This window comes from Chionomys nivalis, chromosome 19 (assembly GCF_950005125.1).
Source record: "Chionomys nivalis chromosome 19, mChiNiv1.1, whole genome shotgun sequence".
Classification (NCBI taxonomy): domain Eukaryota; kingdom Metazoa; phylum Chordata; class Mammalia; order Rodentia; family Cricetidae; genus Chionomys; species Chionomys nivalis.
Window position 1 is genome coordinate 43,733,666 of NC_080104.1, and position 16,014 is coordinate 43,749,679.

Consider the following 16,014-nt stretch of genomic DNA (forward strand, 5'->3'; position numbering starts at 1 on the left):
ATCTGTGAGTTCAAGGCCAGTCTGGTCTACAGTACGAGTTCCAGGACAGTCTCCAAAGTTACACAGAGAAACCCTGTCTCAAAAAAAATAAAAAACAAACAAAAAGATAAATGGTTTGGCCCAGTGAGATGGCTCATCAGTTAAAGGTGGCTTCCTGCCAAGCCTGATGACCCAGGTTTGATTCTCAGAACCCTCTCAGTGGAAGGAGGAAATGAACTTCCCAGAGCTGTCCTCGGACCTCCACATGCGCGCTGTGGGCATCTATGCACACCCATACACTGGTTCTGTGAGTTAGAAGTCAGCAGGTTCTACACAGAGAGTTCTACGCCAGCCCCTGCTGGCCCCTGCTCCACTCAAAAAAGTTGAACAGATGAAGTTGGTTGTGGGGGAACACACTGCATCTTGATTTGCTTTCATGTTTAACGAACATTTTTTGTTTGATTTCTTAGTCTGTACATAGATTTTGACAAAGCAATGCAGGGAGTATTGCATTTTTCTTGGTTTAACATTTTCATTATTTTAATATGGCAACTATAATTTATCTCCTAGAACACCATGGCCTTCTGCTCACTACAAGCTCAGTCCCTATCAGTTCTATGTTAAGTTTGCAAGAATTCAGTTTTCAAACTCTAATCAGTATCTGCCCTTAAAAATAACGATGCTGCTGGGCGGTGGTGGCGCACGCCTTTAATCCCAGCACTTGGGAGGCAGAGGCAGGCAGATCTCTGTGAGTTCGAGACCATCCTGGTCTACAAGAGCTAGTTCCAGGACAGGCTCCAAAGCCACAGAGAAACCCTGTCTTGAAAAAACAAAACAAAACAAAAAAATAATAACGATGCTGTGTTATGAGACAGCTCCGTGGAGAAAGACCCTGGCTGCTAAAGACCCAAGTTCAGTCCCTGGTCCTACACGGTAGAAGGAGAGAACCAATTCCTGAAAATTGTCCTCTGATTTCTATACACAGTGTGTACCCTTTCACCACCCCACCTCTCCTGACACTAAATAAACATGATTTTTTTTTTTTTTGGTTTTTCGAGACAGGGTTTCTCTGTGGTTTTGGAGCCTGTCCTGGAACTAGCCACCACCGCCCGGCCAAGACTTTTTAATAATAATTCAAATTATTATTATTATTATTATTAATAATTCAAAAGAAAGAAATGCTATTAGGGGCTGGGCATGATTCCTAGCACCAGTAATCCCAGCATTTGCAGGCTGAAACAGGTCAGAATGTACTCTCAACTATTACTTTTTCTGCCTCCATGCCACACGCTCTGTGCCGTGATGATAATGAACTAATCTCCTAAACTGGAAGCAAGCCCACAATTAAATGCAGTTTTTTTTTTGTTTTTTTTTTTTTCTTAATAAGAGTTGCCATGGTCCTGGTGTCTCTCCACAGCAATAGAACAGTGACTAAGACACTGTCTTGGGAAACTAAAACGAGGAGCTGGAGCAGTGACTCAGCAGTTAAGAGCACTGGCTGCTCTAGCAGAAGATCTGAATTTGGTTCCCAGCACTCACACGGTGGCTCACATCCATCTGTAGCTCGATTTTCAAAAGATCAGACACCTTGTCTGGCCTCTCTAGGCACCACACAATCACATGGTACAGAGGCACACATGTAGGCAAAACATCTATATACATAAAAATAAAAATGGGTTAAAAAGAAAAACTGCTGTGGATCACATTATACTCTTCCCTGACAAATTCCTATGTTGAAATCCTTTCACTCAATATGCCAGAAAGTGGCTACAGGTTCTTTGAGGAGGTTATTAACTTACAACGAGGTCCCAAGGATAGACCCTAACCCGTTAGGATTCGGCACTTTACAAGAACAAAGACAGGACCAGAATACAGAAAGCCAACCAAAGACCGTGGGAACACACAGCAAGGAGGTGGCTATTAGCAAGCCTAGGAAACAGTCCTGGGGTGGGGGGTGGGGATGGGAACCTGCTGACACCTTCATCATGGATTTTTCAGCTTCCAAAGCTGTGAGAAAATAAGTTATTTAGGTTATGTTTTTCTTTCTTTTTTTTCTTTCATGGTAATAGGGATGAAACCCAGATTCTTTCACGTGCTAAGCAAGCGCTGTACCATGGAGCTACCCTCCAACCCTGTGTTTAAGTGAGAAACACTTGGTTTTGGGTCTGCATGGGCTCCCTGCTGTCCTGTCTCCCAGCCATGCGCTCGGCCACCTGGGAGCGTTATTCTTGATAAAACGATGGGCATTTTGATTCGGTTTGATTCGACCTAATTGGATTTCTTGTGCTGGCCGAGCTGTTCTTTTCTTATCATAAACAATGACGACAAAAAAAACTAAAGCAAACTGAAACCTCATCTTCGGCTTCCTTCAGCAGTCTTCATGTTTGTAAATGGTATTTGCTACTTCGGCTTCCTTCAACAGTCTTCATGTTTGTAAATGGTATTTGCTGCTCCGTCAGTTGCTAAGTCCAAAAGCTTCTTGTGTCCACAATCTCTATTAACCACCTGGTGCAACCCTGTTAAATTTATCCACAAAGTAAATTTTTTAGCTTGCTTGTACTTTTGTTTTTGATATCCATTTTATTTTATGAAGAAATAGTTCAGGGGGTTCAAAGAGTAAGGGAAGAGGCGGAGGATTTCAGCTGAACCTCTTGACTCAGAGGCCTTCAGTTCTGTTGCTAAGTTTTATTTTTTAAATTTGTGTTATATGTGTGCCTCTGTGTGAGTGTATGTCGTGTGTGTAAGTGCTGGCAGAGAACAATGGTGTTGGAACCCCTGGTGCTGGAGTTACAGGTAGCTGCATGGTCCTAACAGGTGCTGGGAATCGATCTCCAGTCCTCTGGAAGGGTGAAGACACTCTTAACTGCTAAGTCATCTCTCGAGCCCAAGTTCTGGAATTACTAAATGGGGTTGTATAGCAAATGCATCTGAAAACCTGATGTCTTGTCCTCAGCTTCTTTCTCAGACCATATCCTGTGAACTGGACTGGAATCTACTTCCAAAATATTTTTTTGGTCTGGGTTCTGAATCTGTGGTCTCCTTGGCTTCTTCCAGAAAGCTGAAGGTACCTGGTCTCATCCCTAGGAAAGGATGCAGAAGCCTGTGTGTTTTCCTAGAACGTACGAACTGTTGCTCTAGGTCTAGGTCAGTGGTTGAATCTTGGTCCATGGCTACCTCTAGACTAGTGGTTAACACTACCTCATCCCAAATGCCTAGATCACTACTCAGCTCTGCGTCATTGACTCTAGTGGGTCACAATTTTTTTTTTTTTTTTTCGAGGCAGGGTTTCTCTGTGGCTTTGGAGCCTGTCCTGGAACTAGCTCTGTAGACCAGGCTGGTCTCGAACTCACAGAGATCTGCCTGCCTCTGCCTCCCGAGTGCTGGGATTAAAGGCGTGCGCCACCATCGCCCGGCTTGTGGGTCACAATTTGATTCCAATAGGTTACTGGTGGAGTCTCATAGGTCTTCACGGGTTGGTTCTAGCAGGTTGCTAGTAGATTCTAAGCAGTCACTGTCTATATAAGGGTGGACGGAGGTAAGCTGGCACCAGGTAAAGAGGTGTCAGGACTTTATGGGGTATGGTGTTTGGTGAGGACAGGGGCAGCAAGTGAGCAGGCAGAAAGCAACCTTCACATTGTCTCAGTCTCCATTACAACTGCTCCAGGCTCTACCACTATCAACTCCCATTTGCATCATTGCAAAAGGCTGATAATGCAACCTCCCCACCTTTTACTGATCAGCAATCCTGGTCTGTCCTACACCAAAAGTTAGCTTTCCCCCCTTAGCCCCTAGAGTTGCTACACTCCTTTCCTTCCTTGACATCAATTTCTTGTTCACGCTGTTTCCTTCCTTGACATCAATTTCTTGTTCACGCTGTACTTGACTGACTTCCTGTCTAAATTATACCTGCTTCCAAACGTCTGTTTCCATCCTTGACCTACACCATTTTCTTCCAGTTCCGTAAGTGTCCTGTTCTTTTCTTCCTCAGCGGCTTTCATTTTGGTCTGCTAGGGCTTGAGCTCTACTCATCCTACCCACTGCCTGCCTATCTCCCCTCACCCCCAGACCCCGGCGCGCCTCACGTTCCCAGTGGAGCCGAGGATGACCTTGAACTCCTCTACCTTTAATTTTACTTAATTTTCCTTTTTCAGATTTATTTCACGTGTGTGTTTTGCCTTCCTCACACTCAGGCCTGGTGCTCAAAGAAGTCAAAAGAAGGCATCGGATTCCTTAGAACTGAAATTATAGATGCTTGTGAGTCACCATGTGGGTGCCAGGAATTGAACCCAGGTCCTCTGCAAGAGCAATCGGCGCTCTTAACCACTAATCCACCTCTCCATCCCCCTTTAATATTCATTTTTAATGGCAACTCCTCCATGGAGACTGTCACTGCCCATCCTATTTCAAGGACTCACTCTGCTCTTCTCAACTCGATCCTTTATTACAGCTTCCAATGCACTTCTGTTTGACAGTAGTGCTAGCAAAATAATGAGATCTTGTCTCGAAAAAAATTGACAACATGAAAGATGGAAAAGTGAAAATGAGAACGTTTGTGCACTCTAACATCCAACATTGAAATTATGCTTTTTAAAATATTTTACTTTTCTTTTTTTCTTTTTTGTTTCTTCGAGACAGGGTTTTCTTGCGTAACAGTACTAGCTATCTTGGAACTAGCTCTTGTAGACCAGGCTGGCCTCGAACTCACAGACATCCGCCTGCCTCTGCCTCCAGAGTGCTGGGATTAAAGGCGTGCGCCACCACCGCGCGGCCAATATTTTACTATTTTATACTTCTCTGACATTGTGGGGGCCAGCCATGAAAGCTAAGTCTGGGCAGGTCATCCAAAGGAAGTTCCTTACTTCCAAACATTATCACTTGGGACTCTGGCCATCGGTAAATTTAAATGGAGTCTGGAGTCTCAATAGTTTAACCCTGAGACAATGCCTGGCAGGCCAAGATTACCCGACCCACCCAAGAGCAGACCATTCAAAGGAAATGCCTGGCATTCCAAGCACTGTAGATAGAAACACCTGCCAGCACTTCACCAGGACACCCCTAGACAAATGTCAGACATTCAGGGGTCCTGAACCTCAGAGACCCCTCTACCCCACCTTTACTACTATAAAAACCCAATTCTAATTGAGCTTGGGGCTCTCCTGATATTCCAATACGTTGGGCACGCAGAGAGACTGAGTTTGCAAATTTGGTTAAAATAAAGGCTCTTTGCTTTTACATACGGGACTCAGTCTCCTTTGTTGGCTTTTGTGGGGACCCACGGATTGGGACATAACAACATACTATAGTAGGCTGAAATCTTAACCTCAGGTACCTTATGTGATCTTACTGGGAAATAAGCTCTTTGGAGATACAATCCACAATTGTAGATACAATTAATATGATGAACTCATAATGCATAAGAATGGACTGTAATATTAAGTTGGGGGCGGGCATCACCCCAGCCCCTAGCAGTCATCCATGGAGCGCCAATGGAGCAAACCGCTCCATCTCAGGCCCCTCCCCCTGGGAATTGTCTTGGCCCATACTCCAACTCCCAGTCTGCCAAGCACTGACCCCTCTCCTGGGGAGGGTCAGGACCACTCCCACAGGTTATTTAGGCTTGTGTGTGTGTGTGGGGGGGGCACACGTGTTTTTGGCTTTTGCGTGTGCTCTCCTTCTGTGTCCTCCCTCTACCCCCCCCCCCCCCCCCCCCCCGCCGCCATGCTCCTGGCCACCTGGGAGTGCTGCATTTATTAAACGCGGGCATTTTTAATTCGGCCATTCTGGTTTGATTGGAGCTCTTTGCAGCAGAGAGGATTTTCTTAAGATTTTTCCTACCATGGGCCCTGATCCAATCACTGGTGTCCTTATAAAAAGGAAAACTTTAATACAGACATCCAGGGAGACATCAAGAAAAGGTGGGAGCAGAAATCAGGGTGATGCTTCCACGAGGTTTAACCGGGACTATCGGCAATCACCAGAAGGTAAGAGAGAAGCATGGAAAAATTCTCCCCTTGAAACCAGAGGGAACCAACTTGCTGCCACTTTTCGGGCTTCTGGCCTAGATCTAGAACGGATACAACAAATTTCTACTGTTTTAAGAGACTTGATTCATGATAAGTTATTATTGTCTAGGAAGCTAACACGCATATACCAAACGGTAGACACTTCCTAATCTGCAAAAACCAGCCTACTGTGGCATTGATTATAGATGATTAACACTGATGGCAAAGTAACAGGTTCTCGTATGGTTTAAACTAGGTGCTATCGCCTACACCTGCAATCTCAGCTTTTCATGAGGGAGGAGCTACAAGTTTGTAGACAACATAATTTAGTTTTGGTGATGTGCTTAGCTGGTTAAAACACCTAGTAAAGACATAACTAAATGTGGTGTAAAAATAAGTCCTATTCAATTTTAAGGCTGTCTTGTTTTAAGTTCTCTAATTTTCAAATGGGACTAATTTTGTTTATAGCTATCCTCTGCTGCAAAGGGCTCATGCCTCCTTTAGTCCGCGCAGCCCCCTCCCCCCTTAAGCTAGCAGCACAGTTGATTTGCATGGGATTTCCATGTTGTTCTTTCCCCTCCTTCTTCAAGATTGACACAGCCCCACAGAGCATTAGCCACTGGGTTTCCTCAGATCATTTCCTCCTTAGAGGGGGCATGGAACCTGTTTTAAGAAGTGTCAACAAGCCACTTCACATGCTTGGTCTTGAGTGTCTTACCGAATAAATATTTTTTTCTTGCCCCAACAACTTGCCCTCCAATTCGTTCACTGGGTCCTTTTTTTTTTTTTTTTTGACATAACGGACGGCTTTGGTATCAAAATGATGTTAATATTGGCCTATGAAATCTGGATTTCGTTGTCATGAAACAGGAACTGAAGTCATACGCTCTACTTTTTGCTGAGCGAAAGAGGCCGGGCAATTTAACCTTATCTTCCAATGAGTTAGCTAAAAATGTGAGCCAACACTGTTCCAGGAACCTAAACAAAGATTAGGCTAAGCCATTGCTCCATTGCTATCAATACCTCACACACGTTCAGATTAAGTTCAGGTGGGTTTAAGGGTTTACACTGAGCCATCCGCTTTTCTAATTTTTGCGATTGTTTCTCCTGCTACTTCAAAATCTCCTTAGGAAAGGTAGAATCAAATTTACGAGAAGGCTAAAACCTATAAGTAGAGAGACAAACCAAATTTCCTTAAGACAAAGAAAATTTCCTTAAGCCGCCCTTGTGGACGCCGAAGCACTGTTAAAAACACATCGACAAAAAGAAAGAAAGAAAATACACTGACAGCTTGCAGCCCTTATCCTCCATTCGCCTCTAGCAAAACACCGCGCAGGCGCCTGGGTCCGACGAACCCTGGGAGAACTTCCGCGGGCCAGGGAAGCGGGCCGGGCTGCGCAGGCGCGGCGACTGACTTCCGGCAGGCCCCTCCCCCACCCCATCCCCATCCCCCGCGAAACCACCGCCCCTCTCCCTTGTCGCCAGCCTCTCCCTCGGCTCTCTCCACCCCTCGTGCTCTCCGCCCTGTTCGCCAGCAGCACTTCCCCTCCTGCTCCATCCGGGTCGCTGACGGCTGTCTCTCGGTCCGGAGAGCGCTGGCGGCGGCGGCTTTTCTCTGAGGAACCTGGGAAAGTTTCACAGGAGTGAGGGAGGGAGCGAGCCGGGCAAGCCGAGCCAGCGGAGCGGCGGCCGGGATCCCGAAGGAGGCGTCGTGGTCACCTCCGCCGCAGCCGCCTGACGGAGGAAGATCTCGGGAGCCGGAGAGCCAGCCGTCCTCCATCGCCTGGGGCTCTCCCTGCCCCGAGGGGCCGGGTGAGTCGTTGCCCCCCGTGGGTTCGGGGTAGTGCGACGAAGGTGGGCTCGGCTGGGGCCTCGGCGGAGGGCGCTAGCGGTACCCGAGCTCGCCGGGGCCGGGGTGTTGCACCTCCCTCGGGGGAAGGGCCCTCCCCGGGGCTGAGGCCGCGGGGCCCGAGCCCGGTGGGACGGTGCCGGTGGCCGCGGGAGTTAGGCTGGTGGGCACGCGAGGAGGCAGGGTGTGTGCGGACCTTTCCTCTTTCCCCCAAACCGGGGCCGCGTGAGCTGATCGTGGTGCACGGTCGGGGAAAGGAAACGAAACTCTTTCCCCTTCTCCTACCTGTTGCTGGCGAGAGAACGCCTTTCGAGATCCCCGTTCTAACTTCTGGAGGAAAAAAAGAAAGGGTACCCAAACGAAGCGCGCTGAAATCGGAGAAATGTTTCTGCCTTCCTCTAGCCTTAAAAATAAAATAAACTATGGAAAGACAATGCAGAACTCTCTGAAACTTTCGAGTTTTGGTGTCCCAAAGGGATGAAATCAAATTTCTGGTTAGCGAGTGTAGTGGGACAGCGTCAGCACTTTCTAAATAATAAATGCAGGAAAATTGTGTTTTGAAACCTCAGATTCAGTGTAAGGAATTTAGGTGACTTTGGACAGCAAGGATAAGACTAACTTCCACTAAGGGTGCTACTTAATAATGCATTATATATATTTTTTTAAAATGTGGAGGTTTATATGAGAAAGGCTCGTGTCTTTTGTGTGTGTGTGTTTTATAATGTTTATGGATATTTTGCTTAGATGTTTGTGCACCATGTGTGTGCTTGGTGCTGGTGGAGGCCAGAAGAGGGCGTAGGATTCCGTAGGATTCCCTGGGACTAGTCACAGACAGGAGGGAGCAGCGATGTGGGTGCTGGAATTGAATCCGGCTCATTTAAAAGAGCAGCCAGTGCCCTTAACCTCTGAGAGGTCTCTCAGCTCCTCATGTAGTCTTTCAAGTGAAGAAGTTATATAGATTTCTCTATTAAACTGTTGGTGCCTCACAGTCCCTCAACCCCATTCCTATTTTGAAAAAAAAAAAAAAAAAAAAAACAATAGTTCTGGGATTTTTTTTCGAGACAAGGTTTCTCTGTGGTTTTGGAGTCTGTCCTGGAACTAGCTCTTGTAGACCAGGCTGGTCTCGAACTCACAGAGATCCGCCTGCCTCTGCCTCCCGAGTGCTGGGTAGTTGTGGGATTGTTGACAGTTTGTTTTTCATCTTTAAGTAATTGTCTTAGAAGTACACACAAAGATTATTGAAGGAGAATTTTGTTTTACTTGTAGGAACCATTCATAATAAAAAAAAATTTGAATTGGGAGAATCTTGATATTTAAGCTGAGTATTTTTATGTATTATAATCACATCGATTTAGTTTTAAAATTAAATTAGTAGAGAGGGTTTGGTGCTAATATTTTGACTTGTAAAATGGAGTTTTAAAATTATGACTTGATAGATTCTAATTTTGTGTATAGCCATTAATAAAGTATATAGTCAAATTGTGACAGTTTTTTTTTTTTTAAGTTCCATTATTGGCTTAATTTCTGTTACAGATCAGAACTTCAGCTTTCTGTTGATGTGGAGGTAGGTATCAGACTATTGAATTCTTTGAGTTGAGGGGGACTGTGAGGTTGTGTTCCTGAAGTTGACTGGCGTTCTGTTTGTTTGAGTATTGGACACATGCCTCATTTACTGTTCTCATTAAACTTGTTTGAAGAAAAAACCTAATTTCTTTTTTTTTTTTTTTTTAAATATTTATTTATTTATTTATTTATTCAGTCAGTCAGTCAGTCCGCCAAGTATCCTGCCTGTAGGCCAGAAGAGGGTACCAGATCTCATTATAGGTGGTTGTGAGCCACCATGTAGTTGCTGGGAATTGAACTCAGGACCTCTGGAAGAGCAGTCAGTGCTCTTAACCGCTGAGCCATCTCTCCAGCCCGAAAAAACCTAATTTCATCAGAGTACTTCTTACTGAGTTATATAACAAAGTCAAAGTCAGTTCCTGGTTAAAGTTTTGCGAAGAACCGTAGAAAGTGATGTCATTTCCGAAACATTTGCATATGGTACTTTAAAAATGAAAGAGCTGATAACAGGCATATTTTAAACATTTAACAATTGCGATCCTCATCGTAGCTTAACACTGATGAAAGAGCAGTTATACATCATTCTTCCTTTGAAGTTCTGTTCACTTTGTCTCCTCAGACATCAGGCACCTCCAAGTTCCCAGTGTTACCAAAGGGACTTGTGTATCGAAGCTGGAAGACCAAGGTCCTTACAAGCATGTTGTGTTGGGGAAATGCATCGTATGGACAGCTAGGTCTGGGTGGAATTGATGAAGAAATTGTACTTGAGCCCAGAAAAAGTGACTTTTTTGTGAATAAAAAGGTCCGCGATGTAGGATGTGGACTCAGACATACTGTGTTTGTCCTGGATGACGGAACTGTGTACACATGTGGATGTAACGATTTAGGGCAGCTGGGTCATGAGAAGTCAAGGAAGAAACCAGGTAAGTTAGACATTCTCTAGTTCTAATAACTGGTACCATTTTATATTTGAAATGATGCTTTATATGACCTGTATATAAATATAAAATTTGCAGTCTTCACCAAGTTTTAAAAGCAAAGTAAGAATTAAACATTCTTGACTTTTGCACCCTTCTTAGTTCTTTAGGTTTTTTTCTCTTTTATTACTATTACTTTTAGTATGACCCTAATTGATGATGGTTGAATAGCAACAATAACAACAAAAACTCGCCTTCAGTGTATTTTTTTTTTTATAAAATATAAAGACATCAAATTCTTTAATAAGTCATCTACCTTGAACATATTGTGAATTTCTAATTTGCTCTGTAATGTTTCTGTACACCTGAGGGGGGTATGGTAAAAGTTTTTACTTTTGTTTACTTGCTTAAATTATATCTTAATTCTTCCATTTACTTCCTGTTATATTTTAGATATGTAATTTTGTTCTGCTTAGTTAGACATACTGTTTAGTCTCCTGCATTTTCTGCTTTCACATCAGTGCCAGCTTTTAAAGAGTGTGAATGTGAGCTGGTCTGACTCTGTAGAGGTATCTAAACAAAATGTAAAATACTTTAAAGGTAATGAGAATCGAAAGCATTTAGTCACAATTCTTGTTCTGCTTTCCTGGATGTTGTATTTACTTGGCGTCAGCACTTTTGATGGGCTTGTTAGCACTTTGCTTTCAGTTGTGACAACCAAAAGCTACTCCATGAAGGTAGTAGATTCCGGGGAGACTGCTGCCGTACCTAGTGTCACAGTAGGGCCCTTAGGGGTTCCCATGACAATCCTTTTTCTCTATCAGCTCATTTATAATTTTTTTTATAGTCTGTTTTTAAGAGATAAATGTGGGTATCAAAACTCAGGCATTAAATTGAAGTATCTGTCATATCATCTCACTACCATTGCCATACTTCACTCGTAATTTGGAGATCCTGGAGGTTTTAGTCTTTGTGAGTAGGATCTTAATCCCTTTTCTTGAGGCACACATAGTATGTAACTTGGTTTTAGTGAGTGAATGAGAACGATTCCTTAATACAATGGGTCTAATGATTGTAAAACTCAAAATAAATGATAGTTTTCTTGTATTATACTTTACAAAAGCATCTTACAGATTTTCATAGTCTCTTGTGCATTGAGGTGGTTGTGGGTGGTTATTTACTATCTGTACATTTTGCTTAGTGTGGAAAATGCTGCCTCAAGTTGAGATTTCTGTGGTATTGGATTACTTACCAGATGTAATTGCCAGCACGATCATTGTAACTTACCGAGGTTTAGAAATTTTAAATGTTACTACACTCTGTTTGGTGTTCAGAACAAGGGTAAATACATACATCAATGAGTAGAGTGACTTAAACTGCACAGGTGAAGTTTCGGGAAAGCCAGATGCTTTTTGATCTTGTTGACTCTGTGACGGTTGTACTGTGACATCTCTGTCTTCCTGTGAATTTATCCCGGAAACTGTTTAGTAATACAAAGTTGAAGAATGTGCTTCCCCTTTCAGATGAGCTCATTGATGTCCATGGCATATAAAATAGATGATGGGGGGAGGGGGGAGAGCGTTGTTTTTCCAGAGATTTAGCGCAAGAGTTGGGAGTTCAGACCTATGTAAATGAAATAACTAAAGAATATTGAAGTTTGTCTGTCTGCTTTATATTTTAAGCCTAGGGAATTTAAATAATGAGAAAGATATTGTAGGATTGAATTAAGAAATAAAGGTTTAAATTAAATTCTGTCAGTAGTCACATAATAGCCACAAAATAAGTCTGGAGCTAGAATTGCTTTTATAAAGGGTACTTGGCGGCGGGGGGGGGGGGGGTTCTGAGCCTAAGCAAAAGTCCTAGTTCTCTGATATTTTGAAGAGTAACCAGGCTGCAGAGATAGAAAAACACAGAAATTCAAAGAGGTATGATTGCTATGATAGGATTCCAGTTTTCAACCACTTTTTCTTCTCTTTCTTTCTTCTTTCTTTCTCTTTCTTTCTTTCTTTCTTTCTTTCTTTCTTTCTTTCTTTCTTGATTTCTTTCCCTCCCTCCCTCCCTCCCTCCCTCCCTCCCTCCCTCCCTCCCTCCCTCCCTCCCTCCCTCCCTCCCTCCCTCCCTCCCTCCCTCCCTCTGGTTTAAAGCACACAAGTGGTAACTTTACTAATGTTCTAACTGATTATCTTTCTTTGGACTGGTTCAGTGTTTTAAAAGTGTGCTCTCCCTGACCCTTTTATGAATTGTTGAATCTGAGGGTTGAGTTTAGAGCTAAGGAATTGTTAGATCTTATTTAGTTGGTTTTATAGTCTTGCTAATCGAACTGTCTGGTTATGTCTGTCATAGACAATTCCTTCCTCAGAGCTTTACTTAAGTCTCAAAGAAAGTAGAGAAAAACTAAGAATTATTTCTTTACATAGACTGGGTTTGTAACCATAAATACATTGTAGCAAAGGAATGGAGCTTAGCATCACTGAGGATAAATTACTTGAGGCACATGACTGACTTTAGGGGTTGGCCTTGTTGTGTACTTGTTTGGACATGCAACCTATTGGGAGAGTTTTCCATTCTGGATATTTTAGGGATCATAAAATGTTTTCTGACTTTTATTATACGAAGAGCAATAGGCTAAGTCCATATCCATCTCTGTTCTCTTCCATAGGTATGACCTCACTCCTAGCTCTTTCTGAGTTAGTGCTAGAAAAATGAGTGTCTCTTCCACCTTCATGTAGTTTTTCCTACATGGAAACTTCTAGATACTTTTTAAAGCTAGTTTCTCAGTTTCCTAATTTTTAGTTTACAAGTAAATACATTTATTCAGTATCTGTCCATTTTAATGAATTGTTAGTTTTATTTGTATACTTCTAGATTTACCTAAGAGATTTAGAAGTAATTTATTAGAAGTAAACTTTTTTTAACAGGTTTTTTTACTCAAAGTATATCCAGCCATAACTTGTTGGCAGGAACTTTACGTGTATGTTGTATACATCTGTTTGTACTTGTTTCATGTTAAAAGCAGTACTAAGCTATTTTATTATTGTAAATAATGTTATAATTCTGTTAAGCAGAGCATTTTGGTAGCTTTTTGTGGTTTTCCAAGTTCTTTGGAATGGAGTATATGGACTATCTCATTTGAGCCTCACTGCAGTGTCTCCTGTTCGTTGTTCCAGTGAAAGCATTTTGGTCATAGCAGTAGCTGCTTGCTTGCCCTCTTGATTCCTCACTTTCTGACCTATTCTTTCTGTTCATAAAACATAAAATAAATCTATAAATGAAATGTCCTTTTATATAAATTTGGAGTTTTAAAAATAGTGTAGGAAATATGTAAATATGGTAAATTATTTGCAGATTAGAAATACCAGATTGTCCCACATATTTCTTACTTTGCTAAAACATTCAAGATTAAAGCTCACTGGGTTTTGTAAGTCTTAATTTTCATAATACCTTCTAAGGAAGAGAAAGATATAGATGATAAATGACTTGGAAAAAAGAATTACCTAGGTCAGGACTTGAGGCTTGGCCTTGAGCACTATGAGAAAGGTCAGTGCCCAGGAGTCTCAGTTTCAAGTGTAGGGGAAAAGTCATAATGCAAACAGTTGCTGTTAGAGAGATGTATAATAATACTTTACTTTGTGTAGGACCCCACATCTGAGGAATTTCAAGAGCATTACACAATAACTCATGGTTCCTTTCAAAATGCTTGTGACACAAATTGCAAGAATTATCCTCATCTTAGGGGATAAGTTTTCGGAGAAATGGCAGCACAAGTTGGTAAGTAACTTGTCAAACAGCAGGAGACTGGTGAACAGCTGTAAACTGACTCTGAAAGCTTAAGCCTACAGGTCTCCTACTGTATTCACTGAGTTGTGCTTATGTTGAGTGTTATTTACAATAAGATCTCTTTGAGGCAGACCAGGTACTAATTAAGATTGTTTCTTTGCCATTCTATTTGATGGCCTCTTGAAATAAATCAGTATTTTACCAAGGTGATTGCATTATACCACTGTGTAGTGTGTGAACAGTTTTCTTTTGGAGGGGAATTATCAACATAGGACGTCATTCACGAGAAGCAAACACTGACACTCAACTCTGCCCCAGTGCAAGAATATTTAGGCAGACAAAGCTCACTTTTCTTGTTTCTATTTTATCATATATTCCCTTATTGTCTTGACTGTTGTGCTGGTCTATCAGAAGTCTGTAGTAATTGTCATGTAGGGCTGATTGAATGGCTAGCATTAGAACAAGATAATTTAAGTTGTATCAAGGCTCTTTGTCTTTGGGATGCATTGCTTTGCTTCTGTTATATAAACAATTCTTGGGGGGAAAAAGGCGCAGTTGGCTTCTTTCAGTATTTTCTTTGTGTTTGGTTTATTTCTGTGCTTAGGTGATTGGCCCTTAATACAACACTCAGAAGGTTGAGGCGGGAGGATCATTAGTTAGAGGCTTCAAGACCCTCCCTTAAAAATAGAAAATGAAAAACCAAAATACTGTTTCCATTAGCAAAAAGGGAAGGGGGCATGGTAGACTTCAGTTTTACAGTTTGGGTAGTTACCAGTGGTTAACATTGTAAAATGGCAAGCCTAGGGAATCAATTTGCATCATCTACTCAAGAGATTTTTGTTGTGTTTTTTTGAGACAGGTTCTCATTATGTTGTTCTGACTGGTCTGGGCTTATTTTATAGACCAGGCTGGCCTCCAATTTAGTAGAAATCTTCCTGCTTCTGCCTCCTAAGTCTGGGGTCAAAGGTGTGCACCACCACCACATCTATTCCTTTTTTTTTTTTTCTTTTCTTTTTTGGTGTGAGTGCTTTGCATGTCTGCCTGCATGCCAGATGAGGGCATCAGATCCCATTATAGATGGTTGTGGTTCACCATGTGGTTGCTGAGAATTGTACTCAGACCTCTAGAAGAACAGCCATGTCTTAAACTGAGCCATGTCTCCAGTCCATCCCACACCTATTCTTAGAGACTTCTAAAGGATTCTTAGGTTTCCATTGTTCTCAGTATGCTATATAAGTATAGCATGATCTCACACATTCCATCTATTTAAAAAATTATTTTGAAGAAATGAAAGTGACTTCCTAACTATAAAGTGTATTATTGAATGTTGAGATGTGTTTTAAACTCTGATACAGGTGTAGTTAAGCATTGCTCAAGGGTTTATTTGAGTGGGATCGTGTAGGAAATAAGTAGTTAAAGGAGCCATATGCAAACTTAACTCTTTGTCCATAGAATACATGGAAGGAAAACGGTGTTGTGTATAATCAGTATACACAAATTTGCTAGATGTAGTGGTATCTACCTCTAATTTTAACACTGGGAGGTTGCAGCAGAAAGATCAAGAATTGGAAGGCAGACTGGGTTATGTAGAAATACATTCTTGTCAACAAAATCAAAACCAATTTGTTACAGTTATAAAAGGGAAATTTCTTGACCATTAGTGCTTCTACATTTTTATTTACCTGGACTTAACTCTTCTGTCTTTTATTTTCTTTTTTGGTATAGTTTTATTTTTCCTTTTTGGTTTTTTGAGACAGGGTCTCTCTGTGTACCCTTAGAGCCTATTCTGAAACGTTCTGCAGGCCAGGCTGGCCTCCAACTCACAGAGATCTGCATGTCTCTGCCTCTCGAGTGCTGGGATTAAAGGCATGTGCCATTACTGCCCAGCTTATTTTTGCATTTTTAAGACTCTTTAGTAACACATTTT

The 16,014-nt window shown here is 42.2% G+C and overlaps 1 protein-coding gene across 5 annotated transcripts in view; it reads left to right on the top strand.

Moving 5' to 3' along the window:
* Positions 1 to 7,448: 7,448 nt before the first annotated feature.
* Positions 7,449 to 16,014, top strand: part of Herc4 (HECT and RLD domain containing E3 ubiquitin protein ligase 4) — a 75,370-nt gene continuing 66,804 nt past the window's right edge. For 3 of the 5 annotated variants that reach the window (XM_057794845.1, XM_057750983.1, XM_057750987.1), the window contains exons 1-3: positions 7,449 to 7,793; positions 9,364 to 9,394; positions 10,013 to 10,316. In XM_057794845.1, coding sequence (XP_057650828.1) covers positions 10,091 to 10,316 — 226 coding nt within the window. In that variant the 5' untranslated portion in view covers positions 7,449 to 7,793; positions 9,364 to 9,394; positions 10,013 to 10,090. Of the gene's footprint in view, positions 7,794 to 9,363; positions 9,395 to 10,012; positions 10,317 to 16,014 lie in introns of those variants that run through there. The other 2 variants (XM_057750982.1, XM_057750984.1) reach the window with 2 other exon arrangements.